General features: G+C 47.2%; 1 protein-coding gene across 1 annotated transcript in view; it reads right to left on the reverse strand.

The window, feature by feature from the left end:
• The window catches only part of utp20 (UTP20 small subunit processome component), a 106,220-nt gene that overhangs the window by 12,365 nt on the left and 74,700 nt on the right, over positions 1-19,155 (reverse strand). The window contains exons 46-57 of the mRNA XM_067999214.1: positions 17,917-18,083; positions 14,965-15,112; positions 13,532-13,648; positions 11,862-12,032; positions 10,445-10,576; positions 9,007-9,117; positions 8,190-8,269; positions 7,291-7,360; positions 6,406-6,588; positions 5,483-5,614; positions 3,876-4,008; positions 1,877-2,073 (exon numbers count right to left, since the gene is read on the reverse strand). Of these exons, the coding sequence (XP_067855315.1) occupies positions 1,877-2,073; positions 3,876-4,008; positions 5,483-5,614; positions 6,406-6,588; positions 7,291-7,360; positions 8,190-8,269; positions 9,007-9,117; positions 10,445-10,576; positions 11,862-12,032; positions 13,532-13,648; positions 14,965-15,112; positions 17,917-18,083 (1,641 nt within the window). The remainder of the gene's footprint in view (positions 1-1,876; positions 2,074-3,875; positions 4,009-5,482; positions 5,615-6,405; positions 6,589-7,290; positions 7,361-8,189; positions 8,270-9,006; positions 9,118-10,444; positions 10,577-11,861; positions 12,033-13,531; positions 13,649-14,964; positions 15,113-17,916; positions 18,084-19,155) is intronic.

A 19,155-nucleotide genomic window follows, 5' to 3' on the forward strand; every position in this document is an offset into this window, starting at 1 on the left:
GTCCCGAGGGAGCGCGGCACGGTCGGAGGGGCAGTCCCGAGGGAGCGCGGCACGGTCGGAGGGGCAGTCCCGAGGGAGCGCGGCACGGTCGGAGGGGCAGTCCCGAGGGAGCGCGGCACGGTCGGAGGGGCAGTCCCGAGGGAGCGCGGCACGGTCGGAGGGGCAGTCCCGAGGGAGCGCGGCACGGTCGGAGGGGCAGTCCCGAGGGAGCGCGGCACGGTCGGAGGGGCAGTCCCGAGGGAGCGCGGCACGGTCGGAGGGGCAGTCCCGAGGGAGCGCGGCACGGTCGGAGGGGCAGTCCCGAGGGAGCGCGGCACGGTCGGAGGGGCAGTCCCGAGGGAGCGCGGCACTGTCGGAGGGGCAGTCCCGAGGGAGCGCGGCACTGTCGGAGGGGCAGTCCCGAGGGAGCGCGGCACTGTCGGAGGGGCAGTCCCGAGGGAGCGCGGCACTGTCGGAGGGTCAGTACCGAGGGAGCGCTGCACTGTCGGAGGGGCAGTCCCGAGGGAGCGCTGCACTGTCGGAGGGTCAGTACCGAGGGAGCGCTGCACTGTCGGAGGGTCAGTACCGAGGGAGCGCGGCACTGTCGGAGGGGCAGTACCGAGGGAGCGCTGCACTGTCGGAGGGTCAGTACTGAGGGAGCGCTGCACTATCCGAGGGTCAGTCTTTTGGATGGGATTTTAACCTCAGTTGACTCTTTACCACCCCCTGAACTGGCCTAGCAAGCCACTCAGTTGTCAGAGATGGGCAATAAATGCCTTCCCAGCAACACCCACATCCCGAAAATGAATTATAAAAAATCCTGCCTGCCTGTTTCAGGCAGATGTAAAAGATCAGACTACCAGAAGAGCAGGAGAGTTCTCCCTGGTGTCCTGACCAGTATTCCCTCCAACCAACATCATCTAATACAGATGATCTGCTCATTTATCTTATTGCTGTTTGTGGGATCTTGCTGAGCGCAAATTGACTGCCACGTTGCTCTACATTACAACAGTTACTAAACTTCAAAAAGTACTTCATTAGTTGTGAAGCTTTTTGGGACGGCCTGAGGATGCGATAAAGTGTTATATAAATACAAATTCTTTTTTATATCTGTAAAACTCCAAACCTTCAAACTGCAGCTCCCCTGACAGTTTAGCAGCTTAATGCACTCTCCGGTGTGGTAATAAACCATACTGAGCAGATAGTGCCGTTTCAACCACTGCTCTGCATCAAACTAAATTAGCTGGGAGCTCAAGCTCCTGGGCTACGAGTGGGGAAAAAATTAGCCAGCATTCCCGCTCCTAACTGCAACTGACTGACCCCTGCTGGAATGTGTGTATTAACATCGAACGTACAGCACAGAAACAGGCCATTCGGCCCAACTGGTCCACGTTGGTGTTTATGCTCCACACGAGCCTCCTCCCTCCCAACTTCATCTCACCCTAGCAGCATATCCTTCTATTCCTTTCTCCCTCATGTGTTTATCTAGCTTCCCCTTAAATGCATCTCTGTTATTCGCCTCAACTACTCCTTGTGGGAGCGAGTTCCACATTCTCACCACTCTCTGGGTAAAGAAATTTTTCCTGAATTCCCTATTGGATTTATTATCTTATGTTTATGGTGCTTAGTTCTGGTCTCCCCCACAAGTGGAAACATCTTCTCTACATCTACCCTATCAAACCCTTTCATAATCTTAAAGACCTCTATCACTGACCACTGCTCAGCCTTCTCTTTTCTAGAGAGGAAAAAGTCCCAGCCTGTTCAGCCTTTCCTGATAGTTATACGGATATCAATTGACAAGTGGACCGAATCAGGTTGAAAGGCCTCCACAGTCGAATAGCTGACGGGCACCGTCGGGTCGCGTGCATCAAGAGCGCTCCCTTGGAGAGGACACTACCTTTACGTCCAGCTCTTCCAACATAAACCGTGTTGCCGGTGTCTCCGATTGATTCTCCTCTGCGGTCTCCCGTTTGCTGGCCTTCCACTTGGCCACCAGTTCTTCGGGCTTGTGAGAGGCGAACAGTGTTCCATAGAGCTGGGCGGCCGTCAGCCAAACCCAGGAGTGAGGGTACCACAGGTGAGCCTGGATATGACCTGTTGGGGGAATTAGCAGCTTAGTTTAGGTTTCAGAGCCCAGTGGAAAAAAAAAAATGCTTTACAACTCCAGCACATCAACCTACAAACACATTTTCTCTGCGGCTAAAGGGTATTTTGTTCGTGCAAGGTATAGTTTGCAGAGGACATGAAACTCGGAAATGTAGTAAACTGTGTGGAGGATAGTAACAGACTTCAGGAGGAAATAAAAAGACTGGTGAAATGGGCAGACATATGGCAGATGAAATTTAATGCAGGGAAGTGTGAAGTGATACATTTTGGTAGGAGGAATGAAGAGAGGCAAAATAAACTAAATGGTACAATTTTGAAGGGGGTGCAGGAACAGAGAGACCTGGGGGTTGTGTACATAAATCTCTGAAGGTGGCAGGAAAAGTTGAGAAGGCTGTTAAAAAAGCATATGGGATCCTGGGCTTTATTAATAGAGGCATAGAGTACAAAAGCAAGGAAGTTGTGCTAAACCTTTATAAATCACTGGTTAGGCCCCAGCTGGAGTATTGTGTCCCATTCTGGGCACCGCACTTTAGGAAGGATGTCAAGGCCCGAGAGATGGTGCAGAAGAGATTTAATAGAATGGTACCAGGGATGAGGGACTTCAGTTATATGGAGAGACTGGAGAAGCTGGGATTGTTCTCAGAGCAGAGAAGATCAAAGGGGAGATTTAATAGAGGTGTTCAAAATCATGAATGGTTTTGATAGAGCAAATAAGGAGAAACTATTTCCAATGGCAGGAGGGTCGGTAACCAGAGGACATAGATTTAAGGTGATCGGCGAAAGAGCCAGAGGCGACATGAGGAAACATTTTTTTGCGCAGCGAGTTGTGATGATCTGGAATGCGCTGCCTGAAAGGGCGGTGGAAGCAGATTCAATAATAACTTTCAAAGGGGAATTGGATAAATACTTGAAGGGAAAAAAAAATACAGGTCTATGGGGAAAAAGCAGGAGGAGTGGGACCAATTGGATAGCTCTTTCAAAGAGCTGGCACAAGCACGATGGGCCAAATGGCCTCCTTCTGAGTTGTATCATTCTATGAAGTTAAAGAATAAAAGCGCGAGCAAGCGGAAAACTCTTGGAGACATGGTCCAATTTCCGATACTCACTGTTCAGCGAGGTTCCTGCTGAGAGAGTGAAACCAGACAGAGAGTTGCCCCTTTTAAGTGAAAGGATCAGAAACAAACTAATCGCCATCTCTAGACAATATAAATAAATCTAGATTATATTTTATTAAAAAAAATATTCACACGTCGACACACTCTCTGTCAGGCACGTTTCTGTGTCACATTTCAGCCGTGGTCTTAAAGGGAAAAAGCAGGTTAGACACAACTCCTGTCTCAACAGCTGGAACATCGTAAACATCAGCAAACTGCTTTTGAATCAGCAAGAACAGAAAATTACAGGAAGCTTATTTTTGCACCGGCAAAAAGGGTATTAAACCAGCCATTTCAGTAAGATCGAGGAGACAGACCAAGAGACAGCCCACAAGGCAGACCGGAGAAGGACCAGAATTAACCCCTCAGTCTCCCAAAGCAGAAGAATTTGACCATTCCAGAGCTTCGAGTTGTAACACTGACTTAAGGTTGTCAGCATCTCTTATCGGTAAAACTGCTGTGTTTTTCAAAGTCAATAAAACAAACTGTTAGAAAAGTTTAAAGCCGTGGTTGACCTAACCTCTGAATTAAATCGAAGAGTAAAGAGAAAGTTTAAAAACCCCGCCAGACACGCCAGTCCCCGGCTGCCTGTGAGTGACGCCCGATACACAACTGACTGTATCAGGCTGAACTTACTCCAGATGGTGGTGAGAACGGAGTCTGGTTTAAGCAGATGGATGAAGTTGCTTTCCTTCACCAGCTTCACAATCAGAGTCAACAAGCTGAACAGCAAACGATCTGCAGCCTTCTCCTCCGTTGCCTCCTGGATCTGAACAAAAGTAGAAACAGCCAACAAGTTACAAGAAAGCCGCTGTATTCTACCTTAGATCAGAATTGGATCCTGGGATGCAATACTCCATCACTGCATTGTTTTTTTGTGTGACCAAGATGGAAGATGTGCACTTTCTAATCATAGAATGCTACAGCACAGAAGGAGGCCATTCGGCCCATTGTGCCTGTGCTGGCTCTTTGAAATAGCTGTCCAATTAGTCCCACTCCCCCTGCTCTTTCCCCGTAGCCCTGTAATTTTTGTTCCTTTTCAATAATCCAATTCCCTTTTGAAAGTTATTATTGAATCTGCTTCCACCGCCCTTTCAGGCAGCGCATTCCAGATCAGAACAACTCACTGCGTAAAAAAAAATTCTCATCTCCCTTCAGGCTCTTTTGTCAATTACCTTAAATCTGTGTCCTCCAGTTACCAGTTAGAACTGGAAGCAGTTTCTCCTCATTTACTCTATCAAAGCTGTTAATAATTTTGAAAACCTCTATTAAATCTCCCCTTAACCTTCTCTGCTCTACAATCATAGAAAATTTATGGCACAGAAGGAGGCCATTCGGCCCATCGTGTCCATGCCGGCTGAGAAACAAGCCACCCAGCCTAATCCCACTTTCCCACATTTGGTCCGTAGCCCTGCAGGTCACGGCTCTTCAGGTGCACATCCAGGGATTTTTTAAATGAGTTGAGGGTTTCTGCCTCTACCACCCTCTCAGGCAGTGAGTTCCAGACCCCCACCACCCTCTGGGTGAAAACATTTTTCTTCATTTCCGCTCTAATCCTTCTACCAATAACTTTAAATCTATGCCCCCTGGTTATTGACCCCTCTGCTAATGGAAATAGGTCCTTCCTATCCACTCTATCTAGGCCCCTCATAATTTTGTACACTTCAATCAAATCACCCCTCAGCCTCCTCTGTTCCAAGGAAAACAACCCCAGCCTATCTCTAAGGAGATCAATCCCAGCTTCTCCAGTCTCTCCACATAACTGAAGTCCCTCATCCCTGGTAACATTCTAGTAAATCTCTTCTGCACCCTCTCTTAGGCCTTGACATCCTTCCTAAAGTGTGGTGCCCAGAACCGAATACAATATTCCACAGCTCAGGCATAACCAGTGATTTATAAAGGTTTGGCATAACTTCCTTGCTTCATGGTAAGATGTGGTGAGGTCGGGCTCAGAGAAAGGCACGAGTGAGGCACAGTCGCATTCCCAGCACAGTGTGTACATCCATCGCCTTTAATAGATGCACACACCGGCCTTGGTACCCAAATTGCCAATACGCCCTCCTACTGCACGAAGCTCTGTATTAGCAGCGCTAATTCATGAAACCTATCCCTACAATCTCGTATTTACGTTTGACGTAGATTCATGGTGTGTGCGAACAGACTATCGCCCAGCTCTGGAAAGAAATCCAAGATACAATGAGTCAGAAAGTGCACAGTGCGATACATCGACCCTCCAGACTCACATTTTGGAATCTTTCGGGATTAATTTCTGCTGCAAGAATTGGAAGTACAGTCGCAAGGCGTCTCTCAAAGGCGATTCCTTCTGCTTCAACAAAAAGACCACAGGTGTGGGTAGCCAACCGGCGGTGAGGGATCTGTAACGGATACACAATCGTGAGTTTTCATGAAGATTGATCATTGTTTTACGATATTTAAATTTGTCATCCTGGTGTTCAAATCCCCCCTCGTCCCCTCCCTATCTCTGTAATCTCCTCCAGCCCTACAAACCCCCCCGAGATCACTGCGTTCCTCCAATTCTGGCCTCTTGTGCATCCCCCACTTCCTTCACTCCACCATTGGCGGCCGTGCCTTCAACTGTCTGGGCCCTAAGCTCTGGAATTCCCTCCCTAAACCTCTCCGTCTCCTCCTTTAGGACATTCCTTAAAACACACATCTTTGACCAAACTGTCTCCTTCTTTGGCTCAGTGTCAATTTTTGTCTGATTGTACTCCCGTGAAGCACCGTGGGACGTTTTTCTACATTAAAGGCGCTGTGTAAAGGAAGTTGTTTTATCAGGTACATCGAACTATAGAAATTACAGTAGAAAGCTCTCTCCCCGATTGGAGCTGTTTAATCCCATTTCCCTCCTTTTCAAATCCTTGTCCGATCAGATTATCTGGTCATTATCATTGCTGTTTGTGGGATCTTGCTGTGCGCCCAAATTGGCTGCTATGTTTCCTACAACAGCGACCACACTTCAGAAGTACTTCATTGGCTGTAAAGTGCTTTGGGACGCCCAGAGGCTGAGAAAGGTCCAATAGAAATGCAAGTTCTTTCTTTCTTTCTAATCCCCCTTTAAATGTCTCTGCCCCATTGGCCACTCACCGAGAGGCAGTCTCATAACCCAACTAAAGGTTTGCAAACAGTTTCAGGCGCAAGGTCCTACCTTTTCACTTTCAAACCACGTCGAGACCAAAGAAAACAGCAAGTCCTTGTGTTGCACATCGACTTTGCCCAACAGTGACTGAGCTGCCAGAGCCGCCATCTTCTTACACTTGGGAGAATCATCATTCACAATCATCAGGGCCACAGGAACAAAGAAAAGGGCGCAGTTCTGGTGAAGCAGGTCCTGCCAATATTAACAGAGGAATTCAGAAATAAACCGCATTCTCTATAACTGCAACGTTACGCTCATAGTTTCAATTTTGACTAGAGAAGCCGGGATTGTTCTCATCATAGCATAGAATCATAGAAAATTTACGGCGCAGGAGGAGGCCATTCGGCCCGTCATGCCCGTGCTGGCTGAAAATGAGCCACCCAGCCTAATCCCACTTTCCAGCACTTGGTCCGTAGCTCTAGCAGAGAAGGTTATGGGGAGATTTAATACAGGCTTGTCAGTTGAAGTACACTGATCGTGTACTTACTCCCCGTGGGACCCAGGTGACAGCAGCTACAATTAGAATTCAGTAAATCGCTTGTAAATTTCGGGCTCCAGAGGGCAGACAACCCAGGATAAATCACCAGCTTTTTCTAAAAATCGTTTTAAATCTGTAATAAAGTGTGACATATGGAGTGTGACGAATGTGTGGTAGATGCAGTTCCTTTTATACATATATTAGTTTTTATAGGGGTTCCTTTGAATAGAAACAATGGCAATGATTATTGGATTATAATGACACAGCTCTCGAGCTGCTGCCATTATTTCTTGTATATAGTGACAAGTGCAGCTAGCATTCGTGCAAGTCCCCCTAACGTTCAAAATCCAGATCGTCAGCCACAAATATGTGACTGTTGCTACAGCAACAAATTACATAAATAAAAGTGAACGTACCTGAGGGAAGGACTGAAAGATATAAGCCAGCATTTCCAATGCAGATTCTCTTCCTATTTCATGTTCATAGCTAAACACGGGTGAAAAATCAAAAATCTGTTTAGAAGTTAATACAGTTTTCATTTGATTGTTTCTTTTATCCAGGGTACTTTTCCTTAAATTTTTATTCCCCGATTTCTCCGAGCCATTCACCACCTGTGGGAGTGTGGCCACACATCCTGCTCTCAGCCGACAGAGACTGCAGCTATCAATCAATCACCAGGAAACACGCAGCAGCATTCCTCCCCCTCTGTGAGTTGTGTAGTCGCTGATTGATGCCTTTCCGCAGCGAAAAGAACTTGCATTTATATAGCGCCTTTCACAGCCCCAGCAAGTCCCAAAGCGCTTTACAGCCAATTATGTACTTTTTGAAGTGTAGTCACTGTTGTAATGTAGTGAAATGTGGCAGCCAATTCGCACACAGCAAGATCCCACAAACAGCAATGCGGTTTAAAAAAAAGTTGGTCTGTTTTGATGGTGTTGAGGAATAAATATTGTCCGGGACATCAGGCAAGCTCGCTGCTCCTCTTCGAATAGTGGCCACTTGAGTTCACGAGGCCTCGGTTTAATATCTCACCCGAAAGACGGCACATCCGACAGTGCAGCACTCCCTCAGTACTGCACCGGGAGTGTCAGCCTGGATTACGTGCTCAAGTCTCGGGAGTGGGACTCGAACCCATGACCTTCTGACTCAGAGGCGAGAGTGCTACCCACTGAGCCAAACTGACATTTCTGATGCAGCCAAGATTGGGAGTTCACCCACATGGCAGATCGCAGGGGACACCTCTCCAGTGGGCTGCATTATTTGAAAAAAAACAACAAATTTATTAGCGGAGAACAGTCATTGAATCAAAACTTACGAAAGCTGTGCCACGATGAACTCAAGGTGACCCTTCAATTTGTTCCCCAGGGGATAATCCAGAATAAACTTCACATAAACCTAACACAAGGAAGGAAATAAAGTGGAAATTGTCACAACAGGTTAGCTGTAAGTTGTTGAGCACACACACACACACGCGCACACGCACGCGCACGCAGAGAATCCAGATGCTTACTCCGGGTTCCCGATGTACAGGGCACGCTGAAAATTGAAGTTTATTATTTCATGATGATCAGTTTCAACTGAGCTCTGGTGAAGTGACCAGACTCCCCAAGGAGATGATGAAAGCAGTTAGTGTTCATTCATTCAAAATGCACATTAAGATCGATTTCTGCCAAAAAAACATTTTGGGATCCAGTATATGAGTAATTTGAGACATGACGTGTGGTGAGTGTAACAGGCTCGTGAGGAACAGGTGACTTTGGACCTCTGGTTCCCAAAGCTCTCCCCCACTGGGGGTTTTCCTCACCTCATGTCTGGGTCTGTTGGAGACTCATTGATAGAGATTGATTGTTATGATTAGTCAATAATTCCAGTATCATTGTATCGTGAGAGTACCCGGATGGTAGAGGGCGAACTAGATGGACTTTGAACTTTCTTCGTCCCACAATTCCTTATATTCCCAGGTGCACAGATACGGAACTCACCCACATCACAAAAGGACTCGGTATTTTCGGAATTACAAGCACAGTACGTTAGTCCCTTAACACGTGCACAAAAAAAAATGAATTGGGGTCTACAGCACAGTCTAAACAACAAATAACTCTGAATGTTGGGACACTGGGTTTGACACCGACCTGACGACACTGCACTCGAACCGGTTCACTCTGCCCAGTAACAGCAAGCTTGGCCACTTTCTGCATAACATCGTCCATCTCCGGAACAAGCAGCGTCCTTGACAGAATCGCCTGTAAAGATAGAGAGAGTGAAATTACTCTGATGGTTTATAGTGAGGGAGTTAGGTGGGGTGGGGGAGGGGTGAGATTGGTTGTCCAAACTACTGTCTGTGGGCCAGATGTGTAACACAGACTGCTTTGAAGTTGTATTTCTTACTCGCTGGGTTGTTCCATTGTGGGGGCTGGAAATACTGTGGCCCTCAATGGCGGATAAATCACACGATGGCAGTATCCACACCATCAGATGTAGACAAATAGACTGTGACCCACAAGGCTCCTTGAGGCCATGAAAGGCACTGTATAAATGGCAGTTCTTTCTTTCTTTAACATTCCCATTTCAAGCAACAATCTAATTCCCTTTGGAGAGAGTTTATGGACTGCTTCAACAACAGCTCGTGGCAGAGAATTCCACATTCTAACCACCCTCTGTGAATTGTTTTTAACCTTTACTTTCATTTTGTGACTATCTTAAAAATTTGTGCCATCTCACTGACCCAGTGGAAACACTGACCAGTCACTATTCACCTTCCATAAGCCTTCCTAATCTTGAAGACTTCTATCTCCTTAACTTTCGCGGCTCCAGTTAAAAAAAGCCTCAATATCTCAAGATTCTTGTTACACCTGTAACCTCTTGTCACTGGAAATATCCCAGTGAATTTACGTTGCACCTTTCCCATTGCTTTTATATCCTTCCTATAAGGGGGCACCCAAAATGTACACAGTACTCCCTGTCCCAAAGTAATTTGGACTGCTAAACATTATCTTCCTTCAAAGGGGGAATATGGGTGCCATTTCTTGCATCCTTTAACCTCCTCCAACCCCACAACCCTCCGAGATCTCTGCGCTCCTCTAATTCTGGCCTCTTGCGCATCCCTGATTTTCATCGTTCCACCATTGGCGGCCGTGCCTTCAGCTGCCTAGGCCCTAAACTCTGGAATTCCCTCCCTAAACCTCTTTAGGACGCTCCTTAAAACCTACCTCTTTGACCAAGCATTTGGTCACCTGTCCTAATATCTCCTTTTTTTAAAAATTCATTCATGGGATGTGGGCGTCGCTGGCGAGGCCAGCATTTATTGCCCACCCCTAATTGCCATTGAGAAGGTGGTGGTGAGCCGCCTTCTTGAACCGCTGCAGTCCGTGTGGTGAAGGTTCTCCCACAATGCTGTTAGGAAGGGAGTTCCAGGATTTTGACCCAGCGACGATGAAGGAACGGCGATATATTTCCAAGTGGCTCAGTGTTAAATTCTGTTTGATAATCGCTGTGAAGCACTTTGGGATGTTTTACTGCGTTAAAGGCGCTATATAAATGCAAGTTGTTGTTGACGCGAGCCTCACTTACTTTCAAAAGTCCAAATGCTGTTGCCTGACGCGATGAGTCATAAATATCTTCCTCAGCGTATCCCAGCAGGACTTGCAGCTGTTTCTCAGTCACTGTGTGTCTCGTCACATTTCTCACTAGAATTGTTATCGACTGTGGAGTGATAAAAAACCCAATATTAATACAAACCCCACCCTTACACCGTCTGCGCTAACCAGAGGCAACCGCCTGCATCGGGCAAATGGAGCTAACCGTTTGCCTTCGCCATAAGAGTCAATTACAAAGGCACCGCTTATAACTTTAAAAGCACGTTGGCTGTTTCAGTACGTACTGACGTTTTAAAAGCCGAATGTTTTTTATGGCTGCATCCAATCAAAATCTCACTTTGCAACGGCTGCGGGGGCACAGACAGAGCCGCGGGGGCACAGACAGAGCCGCGGGGGCACAGACAGAGCCGCGGGGGCACAGACAGAGCCGCGGGGGCACAGACAGAGCCGCGGGGGCACAGACAGAGCCGCGGGGGCACAGACAGAGCCGCGGGGGCACAGACAGAGCCGCGGGGGCACAGACAGAGCCGCGGGGGCACAGACAGAGCCGCGGGGGCACAGACAGAGCCGCGGGGGCACAGACAGAGCCAGGACACTGTAGCAGAGTTTGACCCGATCCTCATGTTAAACGAATCAGCTGCCCGAAGTCTCCACTACCCCCTCCAGTTGTTAACTGTGCCAACAGCTGATGGAGATGTTGGGCAGCTTCAACCAACCTCTGCAAATTGCATTAGCAAGAACGCGCCCGCTATATGCGGTGGGGACCGCATTCATAGAAATTACAGCATTGGAGGAGGCCATTCGGCCCATCTCAGTGTCAGCTCTTCAACTGGAGCTTTCTACTTTAACCCTACTTCCTTGTCTTTCCCTGTATCCTTTTAATATACTTAAGATATGATCTGGTCATTTTCACATTGCTGTTTGTGGGATCTTGCTTTGCGCAAATTGGCTGCCACGTTACAACAGTGACTACACTTGAAAAAGAATAAATGTAGAGCGCTTTGGGATGTCCTGAGGTCGTGAAAGGCACGACATTAAATACAAGTTCTTGCTTTTCTTTTTATTACTCCTTGGCTACTCCCACTGGGTACAGCCTACCCACCGAGGCAAGGTCCCCATGGGGTCTGCCACTCGCAGACAGCCGTGAAACCACTCCTCTGGGTGCGGTCGTTTGCCATGCAGAGTTGCTACCTTCAGGGCTCACCCCATACACCCCCATCATCGCTGTTGAGCTGATGGAAGGGAATTTAGTAGCAGCAGTAATGGGGTCCGGGTCTGCATCCGATCCAGAAAGCCGAACATTTTCCGAAGTGCGACCCCTTGTGAAATTTGGTACCGAGTAACCCATTCTTATTTTTGATGTACCATTTTTTCTTTGTTTTATAACGTACTTTAAAACAGTTAACAACCAGGTGAAAGTTCTCTCCCCTGCCTGCTCCAGCCTTGGCGTAATCCTTCAGTAAAACAAAGAGTTGTTGGATCAGCTGCTCCGCCCGAGTCTCTGTGGAGGCCAGAGGGAATTTCAACACCCAGGTAAGGCACTGCAGGGCACTCGTGATCACCTGCAGACGCAAAGAAACAACACCTCAGCGATTAATGTTCACGCAGAAATACTTAACACATCGAAATGTGTACAACAAATTGGATGTACGAGCAAAAATGTCAATTTCATATGCAATTTTACTCATTTTTTTTTAAAAGTGGAATTAAGCTGGGTAGTTCTTTATCGGCCGGCACAGACACGATGGGCCGAATGGCCTCCTTCTGTGCTGTAACTTTCGATGATTCTATGAAATACTGGTAAGAATGTGCAATTTGCTACCACAAGGAGTAGTTGAGGCAAATAGCATAGATGTATTTAAGGGGAAGCTAGATAAACACAGGAGGGAGAAAGGAACAGAAGGGTATGGTGATAGGGTGAGATGAAGAGGGGAGGGAGGAGGCTCGTGTGGGCCGTAAATGCTGGCATAGATCAGATGGGTTAGGGTTAATGCCGAATGACCTGTTTCTGTGCGGGAGTCTCGATGTAAAAAATTAAAGTTACCACCCCAACCTTCCACAAATTTTGTTCTACCCCTCCCACCTCTTCATGTCTTGATGGCTTCATAGATGCCCCCCATTTCAGGTACACCCTGCCCCATGTAACTCCTCCCAATGCTCTGAGCCAAACACTCACACTACAATACAATCGCTACTGTGTGGCTCAGTCTCCATTACAAAGCACGTAATCTTACAAGGGGTTTAGTGCAACAAACACAAACCACAACTCTCAAGAGTCTGAATGGTCTCCCCAGTCCCTAGGCTTAACTAGCCCCAGAAACCAAGACTACACAAGCCCATAACCCACATTGCTCCCAGTACAATCAAAAGATTCAATGACTTCGTCAAATATGCACTTTCATATAACAGACGTGTGAACGTACACCTAAATGTGCAATGCTTTGTAAAATGCTTGTTAAATGTTCTTTCTTGACAATCCAATAATAAAAGAAAAAGAAAAACACATTGGGGTTGTTGGATAGAATTTTCAGCACAGAAACAGGCCATTCGGCCCAACTGGTCCATGCCGGTGTTTATGCTCCACTCGAGCCTCCTCCCTCCCTACTTCATCTCACCCTATCAGCATATCCTTCTATTCCTTTCTCCCTCGTGTTTCTCTAGCATCCCCTCAAATGTATTTTTGCTTTTCGCCTCAACTACTCCTTGTGGTAGCGAGTTCCACATTCTCACCGCTCTCTGGGTAAAGAAGTTGCTCCTGAATTCCTTATTGGATTTTTAAGTGAAGATCTTATATTTACGGCCCCCAGTTCTGGTCTCCCCCCACAAACATCTCTACGTCATAGATACATGTCATTTTATACGGGGGAAACTTATTTTGAACCAATCGAAAGGATTAATACATTGAATTTCAGGATTGCAGTCCAAATATTAAAGACATTTTAAAAATGAAACAAAGAAAATCCAAATCATTTGGATATAACTGATCATGTTTAACATTTTGGTTTGTGAGCAATGCGACAGGAGATGACCCAGTAAGTGTACAATTGTGAACGGTGCTCACCTTTACGTGCATGGACTGAAGGCAGTCTATCAGCACCTGCACGAAGGGGTCAATCATTTCCAAAATGTGCTCTTCTGAAGAATTCACCTTCGATCTCTTCAAGCTCATGTGTAGCAACTGGGACAAGACAAAGAACACGTGTGAACAGCTGTTTTGCGTGAATAAAATAGCGAATTTATCTTTCTACCCATAAACATGATGTGAAACCTTCCAGGCAACAAGGTGATTTTAGGATGCAGAATGTTGGCAACCACGGTTGCTGTTGGGACTGGAGTCACATATAGGCCCAGACCGGGTAAGGACGGCAGGCTCCCTTCCCTGAAGGACATCAGTGAACCAGTTGGGTTTTTACAACAATCCGGCAGATTTCATGGTCGTTTTTTCTGGTGCCAGACAATAAATTGCCACAAAACCACCCAAGAAGCTCAACCCTACCCAGGATAGACTGGTCCACTTGATAGGCACCCCTGCCAATGAACCACTGGTGCACTGCTGCTGCAGTATTTACTATCGACAGGATGCACTGCAGCAACTCGCCAAGGCTTAAGTCAACAGCCCCTTAGGAACAGGAGTAGGCCATTCAGCCCCTCAAGCCTGTTCCACCATTCAATTAGATCATGGCTGATCTGTATCTTAACTCCATTTACCCGCCTTGGTTTCATATCCTTTAATCCTCTCATCCAACAAAAATCTATCAACCTCAGTTTTGAAATTTTCAATTGACCCCCCAGCCTCAACAGCTTTTTGGGGGAAGAGAGTTCCAGATTTCCACTCCCCTTTGCGTGAAGAAGCTTCCTGACATCACACTTGAACGGCCTGGCTCTAATTTTAAGGTTAAGCCCCCTTGTTCTGGACACCCCCCACCAGAGGAAATAGTTTCTTTCTATCTGCTCTATCAAATCCTTTAATCATCTTAAACACCTCGATTAGATCACCCCTTAATCTTCTATATTCAAGGGAATACAAACCTAGTCTGTGCAACCTGTCCTCATAATTTAGCCCTTTTAGCCCCGGTTTTCCTTCAACCCCACGCCCTCTACCAACACGAAGAACAAGAGCAGTGACGTCATGGAAACATCACCCCCTGCAAGTCACACACTATCCTGACTTGGACGCATATCCTCGTTCCTTCGTTGCGATTGGGTCAATATCCTGGAATTCCTGACCTAACACCACCGTGGGAGCATCGCGACAAGGACCGCAACAGTGCGAGAAGATCCACCGCCATCTTCTCAGAGCAACTAGCATGGGCAATGTGTGGCCTTGCCAATGTCACCCGCATTGAAGGAGCAAATTTAAAAAAAAGGGGGGGCTTTTCGGTTCTTCAACGGCCATTCTGAATGAACATTCTCTTAAAAAGAACCAAACCAAACATCTGAAATTCCACTTGAGATCGTCCCATTACCGAATGAGCAGAAACTCCCATCGCTTACCCTCAAACCGGTATCGACCAGGATGTGCATGTTGGTCTTTGTGCTGACAGCAGCTTTCTCTCCCTGTCTTGTAGGAGTGGGGGCCAGTAAGAGGCAGCTCTGGGGCTTCCGACTGGATTGTGATCGGTCATGCTGCTTGCGTTTGCCCCTTGAAAGTGACATTTAGAAGTGACATCGTCAACGATCATTTAACTGAAAGCATCCGGACAAAACATCGATTCTCGAAATACACAAATTTGCAGGTGCAGGTTTGACCAGCGAGTCATAACAACAACATCTTGCATTCATACAGCGCCTTTAACATAGGAAAACGTCCCAAGGCGCTTCACAGGAACGATTATCAAACAAACTTTGACACTGAGCCACGTAAGGAGATATTAGGACAGGTGGCCAAAATCTTGGTCAAAGAGGTAGGTTTCAAGGAGCGTCTTAAAGGAGGAGAGAGATGGAGGTTCGGGGGGGAATTCCAGAGCTTCGGGCCTGGGCAGCTGAAGGCACGGCCGCCAATGGTGGAGCGATGTACAAGAGGCAAGGATGGGAGGAGTGCAGAGATCTCGGACGGTTATAGGGCTGGAGGGGGTCACAGAGATAGGGAGGGATGAGGCCATGATGGGATCTGAACATGAGGATGGAGGATTTTAAAAATCGAGGCGTTCCCGGACCAGGAGCCAATGTGGGTCAATGAGCACAGGGGGTGATGGATGAACAGGACTTGGTGCGAGTTAGGATACGGGCAGCAGAGTTTTGGATGAGCTCTAATTTAGGGAGGGTGCCAGGCAGGAGGCCGGCCAGGAGAGCATTGGAATAGTCGAGTCTGGAGGTAACAAAGGCACGGATGAGGGTTTCAGCAGCAGATGAGCTGAGGCAGGGACGGAGACGGGCGATGTTGCAGAGGTGGAAGTAGGCGGTCTTGGTGATGAAGCGGATAGGCTACCCAATCACATCTCCATTACCTCTTGCTAGCAATTACAATTTGAGAACTCCTGGTGCGTCATCAGTACAAGTAATAAGCTATTACACAGAGGAATCCCTGCATCCTGAGGGGCCCATTTACAAGCTTCTGGAACGTGGAGTCTGAAACCGCTTAAATTTCAAGACAGGAAATTTTATTGGGCAATATTGAAAAAATAACAAAATGCTCAGGAGCACAACATTCACTTATTTCAGAATATCAAGTGTAAAGATTTTAAATAAATATTTCTTCAAAGATACAGGGCTATAGGGAGAGGGACTGGGAGAAGTGTCTTTACACAGAGGGTTTTTGAAACATGAAATGCTTTGTCACAGGGAATGGTTGAGGCAGAGACCATTACATCTTTTAAAGATGAACTGGATAAATACTTGAAGCAGAGGAAATACAGGGCTAGAGAGAGAGCGGGGCAGTGGGATTAGTTTGGCATTGATACAGGGCCATGGGGATAGAGTGGGGCAATGGGGATGGTTAGGGATTGATACAGGGCTGTGGGGAGAGAGTGGGCAGTGGGATTAGTTTGGGGATTGATACAGGGCTATGGGGAGAGAGCGGGGCAGTGGGATTAGTTTGGGGATTAATACAGGACTATGGGGAGAGAGTGGGGCAGTGGGATTAGTTTGGGGATTGATACAGGGCTATGGGGAGAGAGCGGGGCAGTGGGATTAGTTTGGGGATTAATACAGGACTATGGGGAGAGAGTGGGGCAGTGGGATTAGTTTGGGGATTGATACAGGGCTATGGGGAGACAGCGGGGCAGTGGGATTAGTTAGGGATTGCTACAGGGCTATGGGGAGAGAGTGGGGCAGTGGGATTAGTTTGGGGATTAATACAGGACTATGGGGAGAGAGTGGGGCAGTGGAATTAGTTTGGGGATTGATACAGGGCTATGGGGAGAGAGCTGGTAAGTGGGATTAGTTTGGGGATTGATACAGGGCTATGGGGAGAGCGCGGGGCAGTGGGATTAGTTAGGGATTGATACAGGGATATAGGGAGAGAGTGGGGCAGTGAGATTAGTTTGGGGATTGATACAGGGCTATGGGGAGAGAGCGGGGCAGTGGGATTAGTTTGGGGATTAATACAGGACTATGGGGAGAGAGTGGGGCAGTGGGATTAGTTTGGGGATTGATACAGGGCTGTGGGGAGAGAGTGGGCAGTGGGATTAGTTTGGGATTGATACAGGGCTATGGGGAGACAGCGGGGCAGTGGGATTAGTTAGGGATTGATACAGGGCTATGGGGAGAGAGTGGGGCAGTGGGATTAGTTTGGGGATTGATACAGGGCTATGGGGAGAGAGTGGGGCAGTGGGATTAGTTTGGGGATTGATACAGGGCTATGGGGAGACAGCGGGGCAGTGGGATTAGTTAGGGATTGATACAGGGCTATGGGGAGAGAGTGGGGCAGTGGGATTAGTTTGGGGATTGATACAGGGCTATGGGGAGAGAGCTGGTAAGTGGGATTAGTTAGGGATTGATACAGGGCTATGGGGAGAGAGTGGGGCAGTGGGATTAGTTTGGGGATTGATACAGGGCTATGGGGAGAGAGTGGGGCAGTGGGATTAGTTTGGGGATTGATACAGGGCTATGGGGAGAGAGCTGGTAAGTGGGATTAGTTAGGGATTGATACAAGGCTATGGGGAGAGAGTGGGGCAGTGGAATTAGTTTGGGGATTGATACAGGACTATGGGGAGAGAGTGGGGCAGTGGGATTAGTTTGGTGATTGATACAGGGCTATGGGGAGAGGGGGTCAGTAGGATTAGTTAGGGATTGATACAGGGCTATGGGGGGAGAGTGGGCAGTGGGATTAGTTTGGGATTGATACAGGACTATGGGGAGAGAGTGTGGGGCAGTGGGAATAATTTTGGATTGCTAGTAACCCACAGGGACCTCTCACCTGATCAGCATTATGTACAGTCTCAATAAATATTTTTTTTTAAACTGCACCACTCTCTTAAATAGCCTTTTAAATGAATAGTTGCATACTTGATCCTCTGTGCCATCAATGGTAAACTCTCCGTCACCAGACCATGACTCAGTAAAAGGATGGAATCTGCCGTCATTTCTTTATTCAGCAACAGACCAGACACGATTCGCCGAAACGTTTCATGGACCTTGCGAGCTTGCTTAAGAATTGTTGTGTTCTCCAATATCTGAAAGTATAAAATATCACACACATACTGTAATAACAACTTGCATTCTCGGTAGTAAAACGTCCCAAGGCACTTCACAGGATCGTAATCAGAAAAAAAACTGACACCAAGCCAAAGACGGAGACATCAGGACAGGTTGGCTAAAACCTTGACCAAAGAGATCGGTTTTAAGGAGCGCCTTAAAGGAGGAGAGAGAGAGGTGGGGCGTAGGAGAGGTTTAGGGAGGGAATTCCAGAGCTTTGGGCCTAGACAGCTGAAGGCACGGCCGCCAATGGTGGGGTGGAGGAAGTGGGGAATGGACAAGACACCAGAGTTAGAGGAACGCAGAATTTTCGGAGGGTCGTAGGGCCGGAGGTTACAGAGATAGGGAGGGGGCAAGGCCATCGAGGGATTTGATCATTTATTAGTGACTATCTTATATTCATGGCCCCTATTCTGGTCTCCCCAAGTGGAAACATCTTCTCTACCCTATCAAGCCCTTTCATAATCTTAAAGACCTCCATCAGGTCACCCCTCAGCCTCCTTCTTTTAAAAGAGAAAAGAGCCCCAGCCTGTTCAGCCTTTCCTGATAAGTATAACCCCTCAGTTCTGGTATCACCCTTGTGAATCTTTTTTGCACCTTCCCCACTGCCAATATATCCTTTCTATAATATGGAGGCCAGAACTGTGCACAGTACTCCAAGTGTGGACTAACCAAGGTTCTATACAAGTTTAACATAACTTCTCTGCTTTTCAATTCTATCCCTCCAGAAATGAACCCTAGTGTTTCATTTGCCTTTTTTATGTCCTCATTAACCTGTGTCGCTACCCTTAGTGATTTTGTATATTGAAATTCATTTGCCAATTACATTCTGCAAGTTTCTTAATTGTAATTTGTCGCATTATTCCTCAATATTAACTATACCGCCCAATTTGGTGTCATCCACAAATTTTGAAATTGTACTTCCAATTCCAGAGTCCAAATCGCTAATGTTAATTGTGAGCAACAATGGTCCCAGCACCGCTCCCTGTGGAAACTCACTGGCATTCAGTAAAGAGCAGTAACGTTACACTGTAGGATCTGATTATACAC

The sequence above is a fragment of the Heptranchias perlo genome, chromosome 18 (assembly GCF_035084215.1).
Source record: "Heptranchias perlo isolate sHepPer1 chromosome 18, sHepPer1.hap1, whole genome shotgun sequence".
NCBI classification, from domain to species: domain Eukaryota; kingdom Metazoa; phylum Chordata; class Chondrichthyes; order Hexanchiformes; family Hexanchidae; genus Heptranchias; species Heptranchias perlo.